Source organism: Harpia harpyja, chromosome Z (assembly GCF_026419915.1).
Source record: "Harpia harpyja isolate bHarHar1 chromosome Z, bHarHar1 primary haplotype, whole genome shotgun sequence".
In the NCBI taxonomy this organism is placed as follows: domain Eukaryota; kingdom Metazoa; phylum Chordata; class Aves; order Accipitriformes; family Accipitridae; genus Harpia; species Harpia harpyja.
Window position 1 is genome coordinate 90990621 of NC_068969.1, and position 23533 is coordinate 91014153.

General features: G+C 40.8%; 2 protein-coding genes across 2 annotated transcripts in view; one reads left to right on the forward strand and one right to left on the reverse strand.

Moving 5' to 3' along the window:
- Positions 1-2809, reverse strand: part of DMGDH (dimethylglycine dehydrogenase) — a 46104-nt gene extending 43295 nt beyond the window's left edge. Inside the window, exons 1-2 of the mRNA XM_052776563.1 lie at positions 2645-2809; positions 712-877 (exon numbers count right to left, since the gene is read on the reverse strand). Coding sequence (XP_052632523.1) covers positions 712-877; positions 2645-2766 — 288 coding nt within the window. The 5' untranslated portion in view covers positions 2767-2809. The remainder of the gene's footprint in view (positions 1-711; positions 878-2644) is intronic.
- A 267-nt stretch (positions 2810-3076) lies between these two features.
- LOC128136644 (betaine--homocysteine S-methyltransferase 1) lies at positions 3077-22332 on the forward strand. The gene is made up of 8 exons (XM_052776564.1): positions 3077-3227; positions 7289-7421; positions 11582-11700; positions 13692-13883; positions 14472-14619; positions 15496-15678; positions 20658-20886; positions 21398-22332. Exons 1-8 carry the CDS (start codon positions 3189-3191, stop codon positions 21570-21572), a joined length of 1218 nt encoding a protein of 405 aa, XP_052632524.1. The 5' UTR covers positions 3077-3188; the 3' UTR covers positions 21573-22332.
- The last annotated feature ends 1201 nt before the right edge of the window (positions 22333-23533 follow it).

The following is a 23533-nucleotide window of genomic DNA, read 5'->3' on the forward strand; positions in this document are numbered from 1 at the left end:
CCACCCTGCCATTATTACATGTATGTCTTTTTAGTTCTTTTCCTTAGAGTACAGACAAACATTCAGCCTTAAAAAAAACCCACAGTGTACAGTTGTTAGCTTTGCTCCTCCAAGATTTTGTGTAATGTCAGCAGTGGCAGGAAAGAAAGCTCTTGTCTCTAATAAAAACCAGTTTTTGGGACTGTGATATTCTCTGAGAACTGGGCACTGATGCTGCTTCTTGACCACCTCTTTTTCAGGATGGCACATACATAAAAAATAATTACACATACAGTAATGCCAGATTTCACATTTCTGGTTTATGCATGCCAGTGCAACCACTTCCAATGATAAAGACTGCAGTATAAATTAGATTACCTTAGAAATAAAACCTTAAATTTAAAAAGTCCAAGTTAAAACAAAGTTTAAGGTCTAAATCCAGTTAACTGCCAAAAATGTATAATAATACTAACAGTTACCTTCCAGTGATTTCAAAATGCAGTATTTGTCTCAATTTTTACAAATGAGAAAAGTGTACTATGGATAGCTGAACCAACCTTTCAAAACTCATACAGCCAATCTATAAAAAACTCAGTGCTAAAGTTTGTATCTATAAAATAACCGAGACAGTTAATCTCTGGAAAGCCAGGGAATATAAAGGTAATGAAACTTCCACCACCGTTAGATACACAAACTGCTGTTAATCTGAGAGATTAACAAAACATTTCTTACTGCATGCCAAGTAGATCCTGCAGTGAGCTCAGATTTTTCTAGCAGAACAACATCCTTCAAGCCAGCCTTAGCCAAGTGATAGGCTAGACTCACACCAACGCAACCACCTCCGATGATCACTGTGTCTGCTCTATCCTTCCCTAAGGAAGGTGATGGTGTTTGTTTCCTGGGGAAAAAAAGTATCACAGTTACAAAAAGACAATTGCACATCTGTCCATCTCTTTTGTTTACTACTCCAATCATAATATAACTGGGTGCCTGCTTGGGAGTCTAGACACACCTGATTTAAAACCTAACCTGTTTACTCTTCTTTTAAAGTAAATGCTCTTAAAGGGTCATATACATAGAAAGTAGTAATACAAAAAAACAAAGCAAGTTTAGCTTCCACTCACAACTTAAAATCTTTGTTATTTGTCCAATATACCCTTATAAGTAGATCCTATTTCTCAATAAGAAACTGTACCCCTGAAATGACAGTGTCAAAGCCCGGCTTTTCAAAAGTGCTATAGTATATGCAACACAAAGAGAAAGTCTTCAAAAAATGTCTGCTTAGTAAGGCTCCTAAATAAATTTCTAAAGCCAATGTCAGCAGACTATATCTGTGTATGTGTTCATGAACAATGAAACAATATCTATTTTCAAGTTCTGTCTATTTTGACATGTTCTACTTTGCTGAAGTCAAAACATTATAGAAAGAGGTTTTTGTCAATGGCTCACACCTGCTACTATATCAGACTGGATTTTCACAACCACTTTAAGCCAGCATAAACCAGTCCAGCTGCCATAGGCAGCCCCGTTTTCCTCCATCTCATCTGATCCTCCTCTTGACTGCCCCATCCACTGACAGCCAAGCAGCAAGCCAGATCCGGGAATTTATCCCAAATTTAAAAAAAAAAAAGCCATTTTTCTGGATATGAGACAAGGTAGGACCTCAGTACAGTAGCAGTAGAGACTACTGTGAAACCACAGTATCTCTCCCTTCAGGACAGTTAATCAATACTCCATTTTATCTCCCGCCTCCTTGTACATTTGCTTTTGCAACTTCTCTGGCAAAAGGCTTTCTAATGTGTAACTAGCCTTCCACCCATCCTCCACTCAGAAATCAAACCTATTAGTTGTATTATGAATGGAGGTCTTATAAAATAATATGACATTTTAAACGGAAATGCAGGAGGAATATGCACCATGCTTATTCACTATGTGGCAATGAATGAAAAGTAAAATAAATAGGAACACTGGACACCACAGGTTTTCTGTATTTGGTGCACCACACACTTGCATGTGTTCTTTTTTGAGATTACATATTAATTTTTGCAAGTTAACAGTAAGCTGTTTAACAGCCAGATGTCAGACACTTACACCAGCTCCTCTACTGAATCTTGAGGCACGTGGTCATCAAGGTCAAGCGCAGAGGCTTTTCTTAGGCTTCTTTCATGCCACGAACCTGAGATGTACTCACCTGACCTTCAGCTCTTTTCAAACCTTTTCTTTCAAACCCAGGAGCCTGATAAGAATCGGGGGGGTACCTTCCCCGTGAACTGCACGGTTCACCCCGGTGTTTGCTCGTGCCGTTTGAAACAGGCCATTTTTTGCTCGTCGATGAGGCCCAGAAGACAACAGGAGGGATCTCTCCACACCGGGCCAGCTGGGTCTGCTCTTTGACGCAGAAATGGGAGGCGCAGGGGGGGAAGATGCGCCTCCTGCCCACAGGGAGAGGCCCGGTGACCCCGACAGGCAGCTGGCGGAGCACCGCAGGCCGGCAGAAGGAGCCCGCTCCCCTCACCGCCCCCGCCAGGCACCTTTACCCTCGGGGGCCGCGCCTTAAGGCGGTGCGGACGCCACGCGCCGACGGCCGCGACCGTTAACGGCTCCTTCTGCCCGCGCCTCCCCACCGCCCCCCGCCCCTGCCCGGCCCGGCCCGGCCCGCACTCACCGCCCCTGGGCGCCCACGCCGCCGCCGAGGGGCCGCAGGGCAGCCGTGGCGAGGGGGTCGGGCCGGCCGCCGCGGCGGGGGGGCCGCAGCCGCCGCAGGGCTCCCCGCAGGACCCCGCTCATCCCGCACGCAGCCCGCCGGCAGCAGGGATGGAGAGCGCTGGCTGGCTCCGCGCCTCTCCCGACGGCGTCCCATACCCGGCGCCGCCGAGGCCAGCCCTCGCGGAGGAGGGCGCCGGCCCGCCCCTTGGCTGAGCGGGCAGCCCGGGGGGGGGGCAACTGGGCGCCTCCCGGCCTCGAGCCAGGCTGGGGGGGGGAGAGGGGGGGCGGCGGCGGGAGGGCGCGGGGCAGCCCCGGGCCGTGCCGGGGCGCCCCGCGGGGTCAGGGGCCGGGCCGGCCGGGGGTGTCGCCCGCAGCGCTGCCCACCGCGGCCCGCCTCCTCCCCGGGCTATAAAAGTGCGGCCTGAGCGCTGGGGGGTAAGCTTGAGCTTCGCGCCGAGCACGTTGGGGCAGACGCGGGCAGCCGGCGTCCCAGGGCGAGGAAGATGCTGCCGATCGGGAAGACCACGAAAAAGGGCAAAAGGGTAATTCTCCCACCTCCCTCCCCTGCTCAGCCCCGCTCCTCGGCTCCCCCAGTGGGCCCCGTCCCTCTCCGCTGCCCGGCGTGGGGGTAGCGGCGGGCGCTGGGAGAGCCCGCGGCGCTGAGGATCCGAGGCCGGGACGGCCGCCGTCCCCCTCGCCGCCCGCCGCGGCGCGGGCACTGACCGGGCGGGACGGGAGAGGCAGCTCCGCGCCGGTGCCGCGGGGAGCGGCGGGAGCCTCGCAGCGGCGCGGGGCAGAGAGCCGCGGCTCGGGGCCGGGCCGTGGCCCCACCGCGCCTGGCCGCCTCTCCCGCCCCAGGGTCCTGCCCGGAGGCTCTCCTGCGGAGCTGCGGCTAAACGGGCACAACCCGCGGACCGCGCTTGTTAACCTCCCAGTAATGTACTCAGTATCTCTGCAGGTAAGGTCATACTGTGAATAGCTAAAGTAAAGTCGTAGTAATAACAACTGTACCTATCCACCATCGAGCCGCTAAAGACGTTTGGATAGCGTTATGAGATAGGTAGATTAGATTGAACCTAATGCTGTAGCAGCTCCTAGAACTTTTTATTGCTCTGAACGCATAGACTGGAGCTGGCAAAGTTCAAAACCATTTTGCTTAATATTATTTGAAATGCAAACTAAGCTGTGTTTGTAACACATTAAAATTGTAAATATTTTAAGCATAAACTATTATTGGATGGGATTTCTGTCTCCAGCATCCTGCCAACTCTATTTAAAAGCCCCAAATTGCTCTTCTCTTGATTTATATGACTGAATACCAACAGCGTTTGTAATCTGAGTGCAGTCTCCAGTATATGCGTGCCCTTTACACCCTCATTTAGCTAAAGAAATAAGCCAGTAAAAAAAGTTATCCAGGCATCAGCCTTTCTGGCTATTAAGGCAAACGTATGAGCAATGTCTAAATCAAACTCTGATATATACCCTGCACTGCTGCTTGGGCAGGTCAGTGGAATCACATATTCTGTCTTCTGTTCAGAAGGACACTATTATCATTAACAGGACACTTCTTACTCAGGACTGGTTTTACTGAGTTTTGTGTGTAGCATGTAAGTCCAGAGTAAGAGAACAGAAGGATATGGGAAGAAGTCTGTGAGCCTACTAGGCCTTTCAGGTAGATCAGTTATAAAGGAAGAAGGTGGGGAGGTTTTTGTTCTGCTTTTCATCTTTTTTGGCACATACTCATGCCATGTAACTTCAGACACCTAGCAGAAGGCAATTGCCGTAAGTTCCCCCTACAGGCAATGGGCAGAGAGATAAGCTTCTCTTGAGGACTCGCTTAAGATCTGAATAGTTGTTTTGAGATATTTTTTTCTCTCCACTGATGAAAAGGTAGGATATAGGTAGACCAAGCAGGCTTTTCACTTACATGGTTCAGTCACATTCCTAAAGGTGGTTGGGGGGAGTATCTTCATACAGACATTTGCTCTCTTTCCATGGATAGATGTGTGGACTATGTGGTGCAACTTCATTCATGGTAGCGAAAGTAAAACAGTGAAAAGATGGCTCAAAAAAGCCTTGGTTAGCTTTTTACAGGTACTATTTCTTGTTATTTAATACCAGATCTGTGTACTCTCAGACCTGAAGGTATAATTTTGATCTGGATTAGACATGAGCATGCAGCTTAGGTTGCCAGGGCAGAACAAAACAATGTTGACGCTGAATTTATGCTAGCTGTATGCTTGTTGAACCAATGGTATTTTACTCAGTATAGATAAAGTAAAAATGGTGTGAAGAGATGATATCCATCCTATAATAAAGTTTGCAAAAAAGTTATTTCCATTTTAAGTCAATCTGAACTGACAAAGTAAGTTTGTATTAAGTACTTTGTGCTTTATAGTTATGTCACCTGCTATTAGATGCCCCGATGCTAGGTTTAATATATCACAATATATTATGTGTCCAGATGCTGTGATCTATTCAGCCATGGCTTATGTTGTTTCTGTGAGTCAAAAGTGGAGATTATTTTAAAATGCAGTTTAAAAAGCTAGAACTGTGAAGGAGAAGTGCTGTTAAATCCTAGAAGTGACTTCTTAAAAGAAAGAAATCTGTTAGTTGTAGTGCATTTAAATATAATATCTATATTTGGTGTCAAAGATGTATCTATTATTTAATGTTCAGTTAACAAGCAATGACTGAGGCTGCTTGACAGTTAAACTTTTTTTTTTTTCCTCTGCACTCCTGTTCTCTGCATATTAAGCTCCTAAAGCAGACTCTCTCTATGACAGATTCCTTGGCAGGCAGAGGAAGCAGGGACTCAACCAGTGATCCCTTGGGTGCCTTTCTTTGGCTCCATTTGAGGCATACTGTTACAACTGCAAATTAGTTAACTGCAAACACAATCTTTACAAAGCCTCCTGACATTAACACTTAGAACAGAATTGCCCTTGCAGACAGGCAAGAGTGGTAAACTCGATGGAAATTACTGAGTTTTGGAGATTGAGTATTGCTGATTGAGTTTTGCCACGGTCCTTCTACAATAAAGATAAAAGCTTGCACACTTTATTAAAGTTACAAAGTTAATCAGGTCAATATTCTGGGAAGTACACAATGTGCAATGGGATGTGATGCAGAGATTTGCAAGCCAACACTTGGCCAAGCACAGCAGCACTGTACAAAGCAGTTCTGCTACCTTGCTGCCATGTCAGTGCCTGAGCCAAAAATGCTGACCCTCTCAGCCAGGCTTTGTAGCCTCCAAGCAGCCTTACACTGCTATGCTTGGTACTAGAACTGGCACAGTTGGCACAGTGCTCCTTCTTGTTGGAAAGGCATACTCTCATTCCACCTAAAGGGCAGTGCTGAGACGTCATAAGTGTTTGTCTTTCCTGGATATATGATGTGAGATACTTGAATTAATGAAGGAGACATTATCAGGAAAGATAATCTTCTAAAGGTTGGAGGCTAATTGTTAAAAACATCTTCCTCTCAGCATGAAAACCACATTCAACTGTATGTCCACAAGACTTATTCCCACTCCCTCAGATTTCATCTACTGGCATGCTAGTGTGCCATCAAGAAAAGATAACTGTGGAGGGAAATTTTAGTCTTACCTTTGATTATTTCTTTTCCTGTACCCACTACCTTTGTTAATGTAATGGGTCTGCATTCATCCACTTTCTAATGTAAATAGAATTATGGCTGTAATCCAATTGTAGAAATTAGTCTTCTTTAGTGTAATAGCAAAGTACTTTATGGAAAATTTGAACAAGCCAATGAAGCAATGAAAGGAATACAAAAAATAATATATATTAGGTGCAACCAATATATGTTGTTCTCATGTTTTTCAATTTTACAAAAAAAAAAAAATTACTGCTTTCCTTGCATTAGCATGGAGTTCAAGGCAGAAGCAAGGTTAATCACAGGGTGCTATAAGGTTTGTAATTGGGCATCTTAAAATATTTCAGGCAGGCCTGTGCAAAACAAGCAGGATTTTCTTTAATTTTGTATGTCTAGGTAAGCAAACCTAGGCCAGTAAAAAGTCTGTCAGAAAATGGAGGCCAGCATTTTGAGATGTGTCTTATTTGGTAGGAAAATGGTACATGCTTACTTTTCTGTGATGCCTGTTGTGCCATCTTGTGTCACAAGCTACTTGTGCTGAGGGTCTGTCAAGATGGCATTCATAGCTAAAGAGCAAATAAGCTAATAAAGAGGTCAGTGATACTAGTGTTTCATTTTAACAAGTTTCTCATATATTTTACAGGAGAATTTGAGATGGTGTTTTACTTTCACAAGATCAGAACTGGACCATTGGCTTCTAGTTCTGGGGACTGTATCTCTGGAATACAATCAAACTGACCAATGAAAAGTCTTACATAATATATACGCACATATTAAAGCCTTATGTTGCAAAACATACTATCTACTATTCTTTAAAGAGAATTTAAAGAAGGAAATTTATTGCTTTTCTTTATTATGGCAAAGATGTTTCTGGTAGCCCACAAATACTCACATCTGCTTTGCAAATACAGGAAATGGCAACAAAGACAAAGGAAGCCCGCAAAACTGAAGAACTGTAACTGTTAACCTTTCCTCCTGCTTTCTTCAGGGTATTCTAGAGCGCTTAGATGCTGGCGAAATTGTGATTGGAGATGGAGGATTTGTCTTTGCTCTTGAAAAGAGGGGATATGTAAAAGCTGGGCCTTGGACTCCTGAAGCAACGGTAGAACATCCAGAAGCAGGTCAGTTTTACTGGGAAACAGAAATCCTGTAGTGAATGTAAACATGGATGGCTAAAAAATAAATATATAGGAACTTGTAGTAGGTTTTTAAATAGAAGAGTTCCTTGACACTGTAAAATTACGCTGTTAAGAACAGCCTAAGAATCTATAGACCAAATGCTCATCTTACCCCTTTTTCTTGCTCTGACACTGGCCAAAAGCAGTTGGCTGTGTAAGAATATGAATAGTGTAAACACATAGTGATACCTCTCCAGAATGGTCTCCCAGTCTTCAATGATTTGCAGCCCAGGGACTTTTTGACCCAGACACAGTCTCTCTCATGGATTTGTCCAGACTGTCCTTGAGCTGATATAAAACTTATCATTTAAAACATCTTGTGAGAAAGAATTCTGCAGTTAACTATATGTTTTGTTGTGTTCTAGTCATTCTAGGACTTTTATATTGTTATAAATTATTATAGTTTGTTTATTACTTCTTTCAGGAAAATAGCAGCTTTTAGTAAACAATGGAATGGAAGAGGAGTATTTAATGTATCTGGCTCCACTGTGAAATGGGGAATGATAAACCTGATAAGAACCTAAGAATTGAAATAAACATTTAAGAGAGTAACTCTCTTAAAGTGGATGGAGACAAAATGAGTTGTCATTCTATGCCTTCCAGCATAAAGATTATAGTGTTTAGCATAAACAGTGCAAAAGCAGATGCTATTATCTATTTATGTACACTTCATTACAAGAAAGCATTTGCCCTAGTAATATGACGTGCAGTTAGTCCCACAAGCTAATTCAGAATATTGGGGGGGTTGGGGGGGGTGGGGATTTCTTTGTTCTGTATTAAGTATTTGCCCTTCCAAATTAGTCTTTTTCCTCTATACAGGGGAAGAAGGAAGGGGAGGGGAAGAAGGAAGGGGAGGGGAAGAAGGAGAGAGATCTTAGCCTTCTCTATTACATTGCTTTGTACACCTTACCTATTTATTCACCCTAATCCTTCTCAGCCTTCAAATGTCACTTTATGTGTAGCACGCCTAACTTAGGGTCACAGATAGCCTTAGATAATGCAGAGCTCCAGCAAATGTTTAAAGGGCGATGAGCTAATTTGCTGGCTCTCATCTCAAGACATCCCATCGCCTCTCTCTCTGTTTCTCTCTACCTCTACATTTGTCTGCCCCTATACATTCCACCTTACAAATCATAGCACTTATCCTGTGCTCCTTATTTCCCCTTTGCTTTCTTGTTTTGCACCTCAAAAGCCCTTGATTCTCTCCACATGTCATTTTGGGAAGTGCAGGTCTCAGTCCATGGGGAATGCAAGACATTGCCTTACAGTTGCAGACGGCTTGAATTGACTAAATTGGCACACAGGTTTGCTTTAAATAGGTTATCAGTAGTCATAAATTAGAATCCAGCCTTCTAAGAATTGCTGCTGATTTGCTAGAACACATTGCTCATGTCTGTAACATAGTTCTAAAATTTTTATAAGCCCCTTATAGGCTATTTATAAATAAAGCCTTCACTGGAAATGTGTTAATTTCTTTTCATGTAGTATGCTGCCTCCCCTCCATTACTGCTTTTTGCTCCTGCATGCTCAAGGGTCATGTTACTTTAAAAGCAAGTGTAAAGAACAGAAGGAGCAACTGCCTGAGCCAGCTGGTGTAAAAACCATACAACTACCAGACCTTCTTATCTTCGTAAAGAAGGAGACAAAAGGAGGGAGGTTCTGAGAAAAGCAGCAAGGAAGGGAGTGGGGAAGCGTGATTTCAAGGCCATTATCTGTTAGAAGAGAGGCAAAGGTGTTTTGCCAGACTGACAAGTTTAGAAATGAGATCTATATATTTCTTCTGAGCCAGATCAGGTATTGCTCTGTAGTCAGCAGTATGCATAGGCACTTACTGACCCCATCTCCTGTTAGCTTAAGTCTGTGTCTTTTGTGAAATGTCTAGCTTGTGGATTGAAATGAAAACTCAGTGTTATACATCTGACTCCTAAAATGCATGAGATTGTTAGTAATTGTTTAGCCTCATATGTGGCTGTTATCCCCATTTCCCAAATGCTGGAGGAAAACACAGCTTCAGTAACATGCTGGAAGTCACACAAGAAGTAAATTACAGACTGGTTTGGGTTTGTGATAGTGCAGACTGCTGTGGGCTTGATAATAGTAACAGTATTCTACTGGTCAAAACTATTTGCTTGGGATTGAAAGAGATTCAGGCTGATACTTGTAACACTATTCTTTCCCTCAAAATATAGACCCATTTAAGACTCTCCTGTTCACATACCTGATAGTTTCAGATATGAAGTTCCTTATTCATATGTGTTAGATTATGTTTCATTTGCCTACCTATGTCACCATCCTTACTCACACAAATCCCAGGCATTCTTCGAGGAATACAAGAACCATATTTAAAAAGCACTAACCATGGGGGTAAACAAATCTTGTTTATTATGGACATGTCATAGAGCATTTGTGAAAATATTTGTAGATTCTTTTTTGCTTTTCCCATTTCCTGACTAGTTTTCATCAACGATTTCTGATGGGGCAACAATGGAAAAACAAACTACAGAACACTACAAACATACAGAGACAGCCCTTTTAGTTGGGATCAGTAGCCTATTTTAATGCTATGGGAAAAAGAATACTCCCTGCACTAGGAATGTTTTGACTCTGTGTAAAGACTACAAGACTGAAATTTGATCCTGGTAGTTCAGGCAGATTCCAGGGACTTTTTGAACTGTAGCTCTGCTATTATCCATGTTCCTGGATAGGTCTTTGTGACTGCTGGGTAAAGAAGCACTGTGTTAAATCACAGTGTGGTTACCCAAGGCTGTAATTAGAAATTAAATACTGTACTAGTAGAGAAAAGCAAGGGACACTACACTGTTCCTTCAGTGAAAGCAAACATGCTTGCACGTATGCAGGTTGACTCTAGCAACTCAAACTGCTGTTTGAGCTTCTCCGGCATAGAAGGCTGTGTTTGTTCAAGCTGAAGGGAGTAATTTTATTCTCACGACACATTCACACATTTCCCTAATGATACAGATCGTCTATAGAAAATGAGGTGCGATAAACCAGGACTTCAGGAAAACTTTTCCGAACATCTACCACAGAAACTGCAGTGTTCTTGTGGCTGTGTACGGTATCTAGGGGAATAAATTATTCCTGTATTTGCTATAAGCTGTTGAGCATTTTAATTCTGTTTTACATGATCAGTAGTGTTCTACTGATCTATTATAATTCTTGTTCTCTTATAATTATTGTTCTGTGGGTATACATATAAAATCAATTGACAGCTCCTGTTCTGTTCCTACTATGGTGATTGCAGTGTACTGCTTACAGTGATGAAGGCAGAACTACTATTACAGAGCCTGGTCCCAAAGTCCTAATTTAGGAAATTTGTCCATTAAAAGTAGTGCCAACCTTTCCTTCAAAAGTAGTGTTGGGTCTGTAGTAAAATCATCGTGTGCTGACTTATGAGAAGAGTTAAGTCTGTGTTGTGAGTCACTCTTCTAGAGCAACAAATCATCTTTTACAAAATAGAGCTTTGGTTTTGGCTGACTAGACTCAGCTAGGGTTTTGCAGGGCAAGAAAACCAGAAAATACAAAATAGAGGAGGTAATGGAACACTGTGTTCTTCCATATAAATATCATCTTGTCCCTTAATTTGTTGCCATGATACTTTCTTCTGTTTTCTTCTTCATAGTCTAGAAGCTAAGAAAATACTGCTTTTGCATTTGATGATATTTTTGTCTGGTATTCCCTGTTATGCTTTCGTGTTCTTTTGTCAGATGTCTGCTTTCCCTTCCTAAACCACTATGGAGTTCTATAAAACGAAATTGGGAGGTCTGAAGTACTGCAGAAAGTAGAAAATAAGCAAGGTGGCATGCAAAACTGAATCTACTGATAAACTAAATAGAAATCTTCCATCATTCTTAGCAGAGAATAACTAAGGAGAAAGTTTTCTACATAATGTTCTGAGAGTGAGAAGAAAGAAATTCTATTCTTTCTGTGGGGTACTGCTTCTACTGTCTCATAATGGCTCTTCTAGGAAACACAGTATCACTTATTTTACAGTAACATTACTTCAATAAACATTTCATTTGGGGATAATAACAGTAATAACTGTACCAAACATCTCTTCTTTTTCTCTTTTTAATTCTTTGCAGTTCGTCAGCTTCACCGGGAATTCCTCAGAGCTGGATCCAATGTTTTGCAGGCATTCACCTTTTATGCCAGTGAGGACAAGCTAGAGAACAGGGGCAATTATGTAGCTGAGAAAATAAGTGTAAGTAAAACTCTGTTTTGGTGGACATATGAAATAAATGGATTAATTTCAAAAGATTTAGTAGAGAGATTATCAAGTGCTTTCACAGTTTATCATAACAGTTTTGGCTATATTTGAGGACCAAAGAATCAGATGATGCAATTTCAGAGTTTGGAATAGCAAGAAAGGCAAGGTTAAAGGACAAAAAAAATAACAAAATGGGGCAAAGGGGAAAGAGGATGCCCACATCATGTTTTTCCCATCTGAGGAGATTAGTGTACTAGGGTTTTGATACAAAGAGTATAGGGAGGACTAAATGCACAGAGAGCAAAATCAATGAAAAAAAAAAGAAATGCTTTAACATCCAAAGAAGCAAATCAACTGAAAAAATGGCGAAGAATCCTAGAGAATGAGTGGCTAATGAGAACTGAATGTTTTTTAGAACCATGTCTTTAATAAAGGAACAACTAAAATATCCATGGTATACCCTGTGGTCAATATTCCCCTTCTCATGCGTAAGGGTCATGTTACAGCCACAGAAGCACCATGTTGGTGTTTTCTTAGCCCCTACACAAAGGAGTTCTAGGATGTTGGGTGTGTTCACTAGATGCAGGCCCCAGCTCCACTGGGACTTCTGGCACGAACATTTCTAGATAGTTCCTTTGAGACTAGAAAGTTTGCCATTGGGCGTTTTCTCTGATCCTTTCCCCTTTGGTCCTATTGTTTGTTTCAACCTCTGCAAAATAACAAAGATTCCTCAGGGGGCAGGGAGGAAGGAATACCTTTGTATCTGGAAGATATCCCAAGTCAGAAATTAGAACAATCTGGACACTAGGGAAACACTTGAGGCTTAATTAAGAGGTCATACCAAAATGTCATACGACCAAATCTGTCTGAAATGCTGTATCTTTACATTCAGTAGATGCAACATTGAAATGTCTGAAGTGGTAGTCCCAGAAACACAGTGCTTCTGGAACAAGCCATGTTGCAATTCTTGCTGCCATGCAAAATTATAAGAAGTGCTGGGAGAGCACGTGGTATTGGGAATGCGTTGCAGCAAAGCTTTCAAGATTGATTTGCTGCAAGGTCTGGAAGCAGGTTCCTCCAGTCTTTAACTGGTTTTTGGCTCCACCTCCCGGAGTTCCCAAACATGTACCTGAGCACAAGTGAAAATGGAAGACAATCTGTCAGCAACAGCCTTAAAAATCAGCTGGGTCTTTTGAAGCAGCCATAAAAAACTTCAGCTGAGAGAAACCTATGTAGATTCTAAGTAGTCCATGGGCTGCAGAACAACCTGTTCTAATCTGTTCTTGTTATCTATCCCAAATAAGTCTTTTCCCAAAATCTTTTTTTCTCATCTTAACCTTTTTTTCACAAGCTGTTCTAGTCATCATGATTTAGGTATAGAGGGAATGTGTCTTTCAGTCTAGGTGATTAATTAATCACATATAGTGATAAGTTTCCCCTTACTATTCTTAAATGGGTAACTTTAACTTCGGATAATTAATGATATCTTTTTAAAAATGCCTTAAATAACTCTGTATGGATATTATATCTTAAATTTTTAAAATTATCAAAATACTAAAATGTATTTTAAAAAAATGAAAAATCAATTGAAATTACTATATATTTTGTTTTCTACCCGTAAAATGTCAGAATAAAAGCGTACACTTAAGTGTAACTAACTCATTTTCTAGGAGGCAAAGAAAATTCCACTTCACACCAAATATCTGCTTTTTATAGACTATTTGTGTAAGATGTATTAAAGGTAATGTGTTTTTGTAGTATTTGATAATACGACAACTTAGATGTGGCAAGAGTTTGTTTCCTAATGTTTATTATTTTTTTGAAAGACGCTGATCTTCCTAGTCAGTATATTAAAAAATTCATTTAAATTATAAAAGAATATGAAGAAGCCATTACAGCTTTTGACTCTTCTTGTCCTTTTTGTGCTCTGAAAACACATGCATATCTTTGGTCAGGTAAAACTGACATAATCTATATTCATACAGTGCCAGAAAGTGAATGAAGCTGCTTGTGACATTGCAAGAGAAGTGGCTAATGAAGGCGATGCTTTAGTGGCTGGAGGAGTCAGTCAAACACCATCATACTTAAGCTGCAAGGATAAAACAGAGGTTAAAGCAGCCTTTCGAAAGCAACTAGATGTCTTTATGAAGAAGAATGTGGACTTCCTAATTGCGGAGGTAAAAATGTGAAAAAAGTATATGCCTTCAACTGGCACAGTGTTAACTTTAAGATGTCTAGTCTGCTTTAGGGAGTACAAATATATATTGCTTCCTCCTTTAAAATTTTCTGTTATGCTTTTATTCCAGTAGTATCGGTATTTTTCTAAATGCACAGCAGCCTTTGCAAGCATCCTAGAATAGGACCTTGAAACCTAAATTTCTACCTCAGTCACGTCAAATTCTGTATTGGCCCAAAGAGGATAGATTAATGTGATCTTGACTACCTCCTTTTTCCTCCCGTACACCATAAGCAATCAACCTAAGGTGACTTTTCTAGATGAAAATAGTTCTTTGGGGATAAATCCCTGATGAACCTCCTGTGTGGGCATTCTTATTCTGAAACAAGACTATCATGAATTTTTGTTTGCTTTTACTTACTGACTTTTTAAACCCCTTTCTTAACTGTGGTCAGTGAACTCAATTGAATTATGTTAGTGTAAATCAGAAAATAATCAAGTCGTATTGCTGGTGAATTTGGGGTCTGGATTAATGTGTTTATGCTTCACCTCCAAGAAACAAAACTAGTCCAGTTTTAATTTCTTCCAGTATTTTGAACATGTTGAAGAGGCTGTCTGGGCAGTTGAAGTGCTAAAAGAATCTGGAAAGCCAGTTGCAGCTACGATGTGCATTGGTCCAGAAGGAGACATGCATGGCATGCCCCCTGGACAATGTGCTGTCCAACTGGTAAAGGCTGGTAAGAATCTGTTTTAATGTGCCATTTAAAAGTATGGAATAAAGTCCTTAAGTATTGACATAAATGGATGTGTATCTCAAGTAGGTAACTTTGCAATTATATCTGATAAAAGTTTTGACCCTGTAGTAAAGTTATGTGTACTTTACTAGAGCAGTCTTGTAAAAAACTTACTAAAATGCAGCTATGAAATCCTTGATAACCAGGATGGTATTGGAAGCAATAGCCACAGGCAGATGATACTGAACAGAGCAAAATCCTAAACCTCAAATTTGGTTAGAGCCAACCCCAAATGCTGGAAACATAAGCAGAATCCAAAGACACCTTTGATTCTCTGCTCATGTTTTTAGAAATGTATGCAGCACAGTTCAAACCCCGGGTGAGAGAATAAGAGGATGAAAAAATTAATGTTTTTGCCTATCAAAGGCTGTGTTTTCTGCAGGACAAGGGGAAGGGCAAAAGAAATTAATCAGGGGCATGATGAATGATGGTACAGGGGTTCATTATATCTGTTCTGAACTACTCATTTCCCTTGGAGTTAGAGCTGAAATCCAAAGGCAGAACTTGTGTTAGGGTCCTGCTAGCTATTTGCATATGTGGCTGTACATAATCAGTCTTCACTGATTAAGCACTGATAAGAAAAGCAACTGTATGAGGGTGGGAGACATCATTCATCATCAGGAAGGTAAAGAGGAGTGCAACTGAGATGTAAGTGGCATGATTAACCTCAGGAGAGTTGAGGCTGGCTCTAACCCAACTGTCTTGTTTTCATAATGCTGGTGTAAAGATGGACTGCTCTGCTTCTGGAGTGCTCTGGCTAAGAACTTTCACCTCTCACTTCCTGGGGAGATGTGACTTGAAGATATTTTCCTCCTCTAGGTGCTTCTATTGTTGGAGTCAACTGCCATTTTGATCCAGATACTTCCCTAGAAACTGTGAAACTGATGAAAGAGGGCTTGCAGGCTGCTAAACTGAAAGCCCACCTGATGTCCCAACCACTTGCTTTCCATACGCCTGATTGTGGAAAGCAGGGTTTTATTGATCTTCCAGAATTTCCCTTTGGTAAGACAAGGATATCTTTTCTCTTTTCTTTTCTTTTTTTTTTTTTTTTTCAGTTGCCTGCTCTGGTTTTTTTCCCAGCTTTTAGTAAAGATGAAGCTGCAAGATGTCCTTCTATACAGTAAGATGAGTCCCAATTATCCTGTCCAGCATTTTCCACAGGGGGATTGCAGTGTAATATTGGATTAAAGATCATCCACATAGTGAGAGTACTTCAGTAGTATCACAGCATGTGACTGAAAGTGAAATTATGGTGAAAACAGTTAAAGTGCCACAACCTAGACTCAGTTAAAAAATGTAGTTCTTCGTAGTGCTATAGAACTTTATTCAGGACAGTATAAACAGTCCAAAGAAATGAACAAGAGCAAATAAACTAAAACAACCCCAGAATTCTGGGTTGTGACATCTATCCCCAAAGCCCTATAATGTTTACCTGCTTAGGGATTTAATGTACAATGCATATGCAGAACTAGATATAGGTGCATGATTATTGCACTCATAACAGTTCAGTCTTGCAAGTGTAACTGTCTAATATAAGTGAGATCAGAGAGAAACCAGAAGAGGGAATATGTTCTTTGATGTTGTTAACAAATGGATTAGCAGTTTGGAGATGGATTCATCACATGTATGCTCAGGAGAAGTTCTACAAAGACTGAAGGATTCAGCCAGCTTATGTGTATATAAGGCTTGTGTATTTAGGGTTTATTTCCACCTGGGATGTAGAAGATCACATACCTTTAAGACAAGAGGACAAAATCAGCCTAAACATTTTAAAATTGATTAGAAAAATGCTTTCATTTCCAGGTATCATACACTCTATAAAATAAGGTATTAAAACATTCAAAACTGGAATTTGTAGTGAAAAAATTGAGAGATAGATGTGATTTTTCAGGATGATTTTTTTTTTCTTTTAAATTCCTTTCTTTACATAAACAAAGGAAAAAGAATAAAGCATGCGCCTGAGGCATTCATTAAATGATAATAACATAACTGAGTTCTGAAAATATTCTGGGATGTTTAAAAGTGCTAGGAACTCATTTATCCTATTCATTCCTTCATGTAACTCCTCTGATTGCAAACAAAAAAAGATAGAATAGATGCAGTAAGTAATCAACTGAATTGAAGGATTCACTCTTTGGTTTGTTGTGGCTCTTGGCTTGTATGTTATAAGCAATCTGTATGAGATGTCAGCTTTCAGAAATTTCATGAGTCAATTGGAGAAGGCTGGTATTTGTGAATGTTTTCAGTACCCAGAAGCAACTGATTGCTTGACGGCAGATAAGCAGTTTGGTAAAGTATTGTTAAACTGATCCAGTTAACTCTGTTTTTTGTGGAAGGCAGTATGCATAAAGAGGTATTTAGATATTTGAAGTGTACATAACCTCTGTTATGTACCAACAAGATCTCAGTTTTTAGAAAAGTGTTGGCTATGTTGTATTGGCAAACTCCAGCATCTAGATGCCAGCAGTATTTATTTATCTGTAGAATGTTTTCCAGTTTTCTGTGTTTTCCCTTCTGTGTTATTGCAATTGCTCTGAAATGTCACTAGTTAAGCAAGGACAATGTTTTAGAAAGAAATGTCCCGGTCAGTTAAAGCATACCCAATAATCTCAAGAGTATATATATAGAGGGGCTAAATCTAGGAGCAGGTTACAATCTTTTCATCAAAAGTTGATGAAAATTTCAATCTCTTTTTACTATAAATATTAACATAAAATGTTAAACTATAGATATTTAATTCTGAATAAAGCCAAGAAAAGAAATGTATTGAATGTTAGTGAATTTTGGGAAGGGGAAAATCCCACAAAACATGATCTATGTGGCAACTTCTTTTCATAGAATACTGCTTGTTTTCAATCACCATGTTTCACCACATGTGTGGCTGGTTCTTATAGCGGGGTCTATCCCTCTTTCTTCAGAGACGTTAGGTTGTTGCTGTCCTTATACTCCTGAAGCACAAGGACCGATTCATAGAATGGTTTGGGTTGGAAGGAACCTTAAAGATCATCTAGTTCCAAGCCCCTGCCATTGGCAGGGGCACCTTCCACTAGACCAGGTTGCTCAAAGCCCCATCCAGCCTGGCCTTGAACACTTCCAGGGAGGGGGCATCCACAACTTCTCTGGGCAACCTGTTCCAGTGTCTCACCACCCTCATTGTAAAATATTTCTTTCTAATATCTAAACTAAATCTACCCTCATTCAGTTTAAAACTGTTACCCTTCACTCCATCACTACACTCCCTGATAAAGACTCCCTCCCATCTTTCCTCTAGGCTCCCTTGAAGTACTGGAAGGCCACTATAAGATCTCTCTGGAGCCTTCTCTAGGCTAAACAACCCCAAGTCTCAGCCTTTCCTCACAGCAGAGGTGTTCCTTCCCTCTGATCATTTTTGTGGCCCTCCTCTGGACCTGCTCAAGCAGGTCCATGTCTTTCTTATGCTGGGGGCCTCAGAGCTGAACACAGTACTCCAGGTGGCATGTCACCAGAGCGGAGTAGAGGGGCAGAATCACCTCCCTCAACCTGCTGGCCACGCTTCTTTTGATGCAGCACGGGATGCTATTGGCTTTCTGGGCTGTGAGTGCACATTGCAGGCTCATACTCAGTTTTTCATCCACCAATACCCCCAAGTCCTCCATAGGGCTGCTCTCAATGCACTCGTCACCCAGCCTGTATTTGTGCTTGGGATTTTCCCAACCCAGGTGCAGGACCTTGCACTTGGCCTTGTTGAACTTCATGAGGTTTACATGGGCCCACTTCCTGAGATTGTCTAGGTCCCTCTGAATGGCATCCCATCCCTCAGGCATGTCAACCACACCACTGAGCTTGGTGTCATCTGCAAACTTGCTGAGGGTGCACTCAATCCTACTGTCTATGTCATCAAGGAAGATACTAAACAGTACTGGTCCTAATATGGACCCTTGAGGGACACCACTCATCACTGGTCTCCACTCGGACACTGAGCTGTTGACGGCAACTTTTTGATGCGACCATCCAGCCAATTCTTTATCCACTGAGTGCTCAACCTGTCAAATCCATGTCTCTCCAATTTAGAGACAAGGATGTCATGCAGGACAGTGTCAAATGCTTTGCACAAGTCCAAGTAGATAACGTCAGTTGCTCTTCCCTTATCCGCCAATGCTGTAGCCCCGTTGTAGAAGGCCACCAAATTTGTCAGGCAGGATTTGCCCTTAGTGAAGCCATGTTGGCTGTCACCAGTCACCTCCTTATTTTCCATGTGCCTTAGGATAGTTCCCAGAGGATCTGCTCCATGATCTTGCTGGGCACAGAGGTGAGACTGACCAGCCTGTAGTTCTCTGGGTCTTCCTTTTTTCCCTTTTCAAAAATGGGGCTTATATTTCCCCTTTTCCAGTCAGTGGGAACTTCACCAGTCTGCCCTGACTTTTCAAATACGATGGATAGTGGGTTAGTAACTTCATCTGCCAGTTCCCTCAGGACCCTCAGATGCATCTCATCAGGTCCCATGGATTGTGACAGAGTGGGTGATGGAGAAGACAGGGAAACATTCTATACTGTTCTCCTGGAGTTTAGTTGCTTATACAGGTATAAACTGCATGGAAGATGCTGCATTCTTACTGTTGATAATTTTGTATCTATTTTGCATTAGCTTTTCAAGGATATGAGAGACAAGGAAATAATGAATTTGTGCTTCTGATGCTTTCTTTCACATCTGCAGGACTGTACACAAGCTTACTTTTATTTAAACAGCTTTCCAAGATAGCTTCATCTGTTTTTCCTTCTGATATTAGACCATCTTCTTGTCCTTTGTCCAGTCTTTCCCTCCCAGGCCAATAATTTTCTGTTTAAGAACATTTCATTCTTTTCTTTCTGCTTTTTATTTTCTGAGTATGTCTCTTAACTACCCATTGGACTTAGAGTAGATCTGCTTTGTACCACCTGCTTGCATGCTAGGCATTTTTCAGAAAGGACATAGGGAGAAGAATCCTACCTCTCTGATGCATTGATGGAGCCTTACTACCTCACTGCGTCTTCTTTGCCCAGCAGAGTGTTCAGTGCACAGACATAATGCTGCACTTGCCTAATAACCATGCTCGTTCATCTCCTGCAGATGTGCATAAAGAAGTGGGAAGATTTTTATTCTTTTATTCCTGTATTTTTATTCCTTAAAGTTTCTTCTTCAGTCCCTGGTCTTTTCTTTCCAGTTGTGCCTCCAGTTCTTTCCACTCCTGTGCCTCTTTCCCTTTGAGGTGTGCTTTTCCTTGTTCTTTTCACTTTCTATTCCTTTCCTTCCACAAGTCCTTCCTCTCAGCTCTGTTATCCCCTCACTCTGCTCACCACAACCTGCAACAGGGAGGAGGGTTCAAAATAAAGATTGCATCCTAACTTAATCTACATATAGAACTTTCTACAAGGAACAAAGTGGTTTGTGGCAGCAAGCTGCTCATGGCTGGGATTATAACTAAGTAAGGGAGGGGCTAAGAAACAGCTACAGATCCCAGCTGTCAGTGAAACAATTGGCTGCCACTAGCTGATCATGGAAAAAAGTGTAGTAAACATTCCTGAGGAATAATGAGCAGGCTTATTCCTGTTGCAGGTAGGCTGATACCTTCTTTCACAGCTTTCCCAGATATTGATTGTTTATTAGGAATTCTTTGGGAATGCGGGCGTAACATTGAAAGTACTCTAATACTTAAGCTAAGAACTCTGGCAGAATGGCAAGCATATGATTTAGGACTTGATCAGTCTCAGAAGATATTAGGTGCTGTTTTGCAAGGCCAAAAAAGCTTACAACAAGCATACCTCAAGAGAGCACAGCAGAGTCTGAAAGCTAGACTTCTGAAAGTTTGCATCATTAATTCTAGCTCAGACAGTTCAAACACATACATGTACATCTACAACCAGTTTTGCAAACAGTGTGAAAGTGTTTCAACAAAGTGATTTCTTACCAAAAAATGTGCTGAAATGGAGTATGGTGGCAACTTAAGATATGAATGTCTTTGCAGGTCTGGAGCCAAGAATTGTAACCAGATGGGATATTCAAAAATATGCAAGAAAGGCATATGACTTAGGAATTCGTTACATTGGAGGTTGCTGTGGATTTGAGCCATATCATGTCCGAGCAATAGCTGAGGAGCTGGCTCCTGAAAGAGGATTTTTGCCAGAAGCTTCTGAGAAACATGGTAGCTGGGGTGATAGCCTGAGCATGCATACCAAGCCCTGGGTCAGAGCAAGGTATGTATACCTGACCTGGAAAGCACAGCAGCATACTCCTTGCAAAGGCTTATATTGGTCCGTGCAGCAGACTGGCTTAACTGATATGGAGGTCTAAATATCACTGTAAGCACTCTTTGTGTTAATAATTTTGAAGAAGTAAACCTGACCTGGGAGTAGGGAAAGGGATGAAGGGACAGTAGGAGAGCTCCAGGAATTCTAATCCCTCTTTAAAATGAAGATGTGGTCTGAATTACTGTGAAAGTAATTCATGAAATTTAAGACCAAAAATGGTCAGATTGCTGTTAAACAGCTCCTAATGGTGAGTGGCTTACAGTGTTCCTTTCAAGGATGAAAAGATACTTTTTAAGCATGTTGCATTTCATTGCATGCTTTCACTAATACTTCTGTGTCTAAATATAAAGTCAAGCTGTGCAATTTAGATGACCCTTTGCAACAGTCATTTAAGCCCCATTTCCTTCAGTATTGTGAGGTGCTGGAAAAAACCCTGAATTTCCTTCTCTTTCTTTAGGGCAAGAAAAGAATACTGGGAGAATCTGAAGCCTGCTTCAGGCAGGCCATATTGTCCTTCAATGTCAAAGCCAGATGGCTGGGGAGTGACCAAAGGAGCCAGGGAGCTGATGCAACAGAAAGAAGCAACAAGTGAACAACAGCTGAAGGAGCTCTTCCAGAAACAGAAGTTCTAATCCAATGCAGCTGTGTAAATGTTAGAATGATTTATCTACAGACCATCTCATGCTTCACATGAAAATCTGTGAAGATGAGTACGCTGTTGATTTATCAGTTAACATGTAGTGAAAAAGACAAAATGCAGAAAGGATGTGATTACAGATTAAATATGTCAAACTTTGATAATAAAATCTTTCTCTGGACAAATAGTTTAGAGAATACACAGTCAGAGGCAGGTTTGGATTCTCATAATAATTGAGCTTCTGTTAGCTAGGTGTCATTAATTGGGTAGACACAGAAATACATGGAAAGTAACAATTGGCTCAACTCACCTGTGAAAAGAGAAAAAGCCATCTATAAATTCGGTATCAATGGATTTCCACTCCTGAGTCTGTTTTCAGTTTGGGATTATGTAGGAGCTTTCTTAGACCTCAAGATTTATTGAGGACTGCTTCAGGGACACACAAGCTACCAGTGCTTCAGACACACAGTTGTCTATAGTCACTTTCTTGACTTTAAGAGAATAAAAGTAAACTGGAAAATATATCTTATAATTAAAATCAAAAGATAAAGAGAATGAGATCTTGCAGGAATTTCTTATATGCAGGAGAAAGGTTCAGAGAACTTTTAGGAAAGAAAAATGACAGGTAAATAACTCACTTTTTTTGTCTTGGGGTTTCATGTACACAAGATTTACTCCTCTGGAGACTAAAAGGCTTAAGAGATTATTCTGAAATTTAAAAAAAAATCAAATAAATTAAAAGTAATACAATGGAATAGTATTGTATTATCTTCACACCTTAAATCATAAGAGCTCAAACAGAATAACATACTTCCAGTAAACGACTAATTTTCAAGTGATCCAACTGATTTCTGGGTATCTCATTGCAAACACTTGGTTATCTCAAAATAGCACTCAAAAACTGAAACTTCCTAAAATATAATTCCTCTTTATAAGAGTAGTAGAACATTGCATGATTTTTTTTAACCCGATTCATTCCAGAATCTTAGCTATAAGAATATATGAAAAAAACTGTTAGGAAATAGATTGATCCACCTAAGTTAAGAAAACCCACAGACATTTGTACACTGAATTTGTTGAGAAGGGTATCGCTACACCTGGAACCCATAAAGGACCCATTTCCATAGTTTATTTTTGTGAAATACCACACAACTTAGAATTCTCTCTAGAATCTCTTTCCCACACCCATTCTACATTAAAGCCACTACCTTTATGAAAATGTCATTCTCAGAGCTAGTGTTGAAAGTTTTTGTTGGACTACTTTTTATGTATAAGCTTATTTCATTATTTCTATTCATGTTGATATTCTGCAGTTCAGAAAACATGTAAATAAGCAACACTTTAATGGAAACTTCAGGTATTCTTTTCAGACTGTTAATTGGCAGACAGATTTTAGAAAAGGCCACCTGCATTCACCAAGCTTGAAACAGATTGGAATAGTTACTACCTGGAAGTTTTGCCTGAAATCCAAAAGTAGACAAGAAATCAGATATTTTAAAATGTAGATTATTTGGAAAGCATCTATGTAAGTACATATGCACTACATTAAACTCCTTTCCTTCCTAAACCCTTCTGGACATTACCCCTGCAGAAAGCAGAATAATACAAAATCTGTAAAACAAAAAGGGCAGATCTTTGGTCACCATCAAAACGCATGCAGCATTAAAGACATATGCATGATAAAGTGGCTTAAAATACAAGTTACAGTTGATAAACAAGTGTTTTGAACAATCATTACCAGGTTAGGGACTTCCTGTGGCAAAGGATGCAGCTTGACCATCATACTCTATTACAAGCAGCTGGACACATTTTTTTGAAAATGTCCAAACATGCAAAAATTTGTATTGAAGTGAATGAGTTCACAACACAGAATATTGAAGAACCATAGTATTTAAGAAGATGATAAAATATGATTTTAATAATTTATTTTTAGATACCCAGTTTAACAAGGATGAA

Excerpts from the sequence above, each read along its gene's own strand:
- LOC128136644 (XM_052776564.1), top strand. The coding sequence starts at position 3,189 with ATGCTGCCGATCGGGAAGACCACGAAAAAGGGCAAAAGG. Across the intron at positions 3,228-7,288 it reads CCACGAAAAAGGGCAAAAGG|GGTATTCTAGAGCGCTTAGA; the intron begins GTAATTCTCCCA and ends TGCTTTCTTCAG. Across the intron at positions 7,422-11,581 it reads GGTAGAACATCCAGAAGCAG|TTCGTCAGCTTCACCGGGAA; the intron begins GTCAGTTTTACT and ends AATTCTTTGCAG.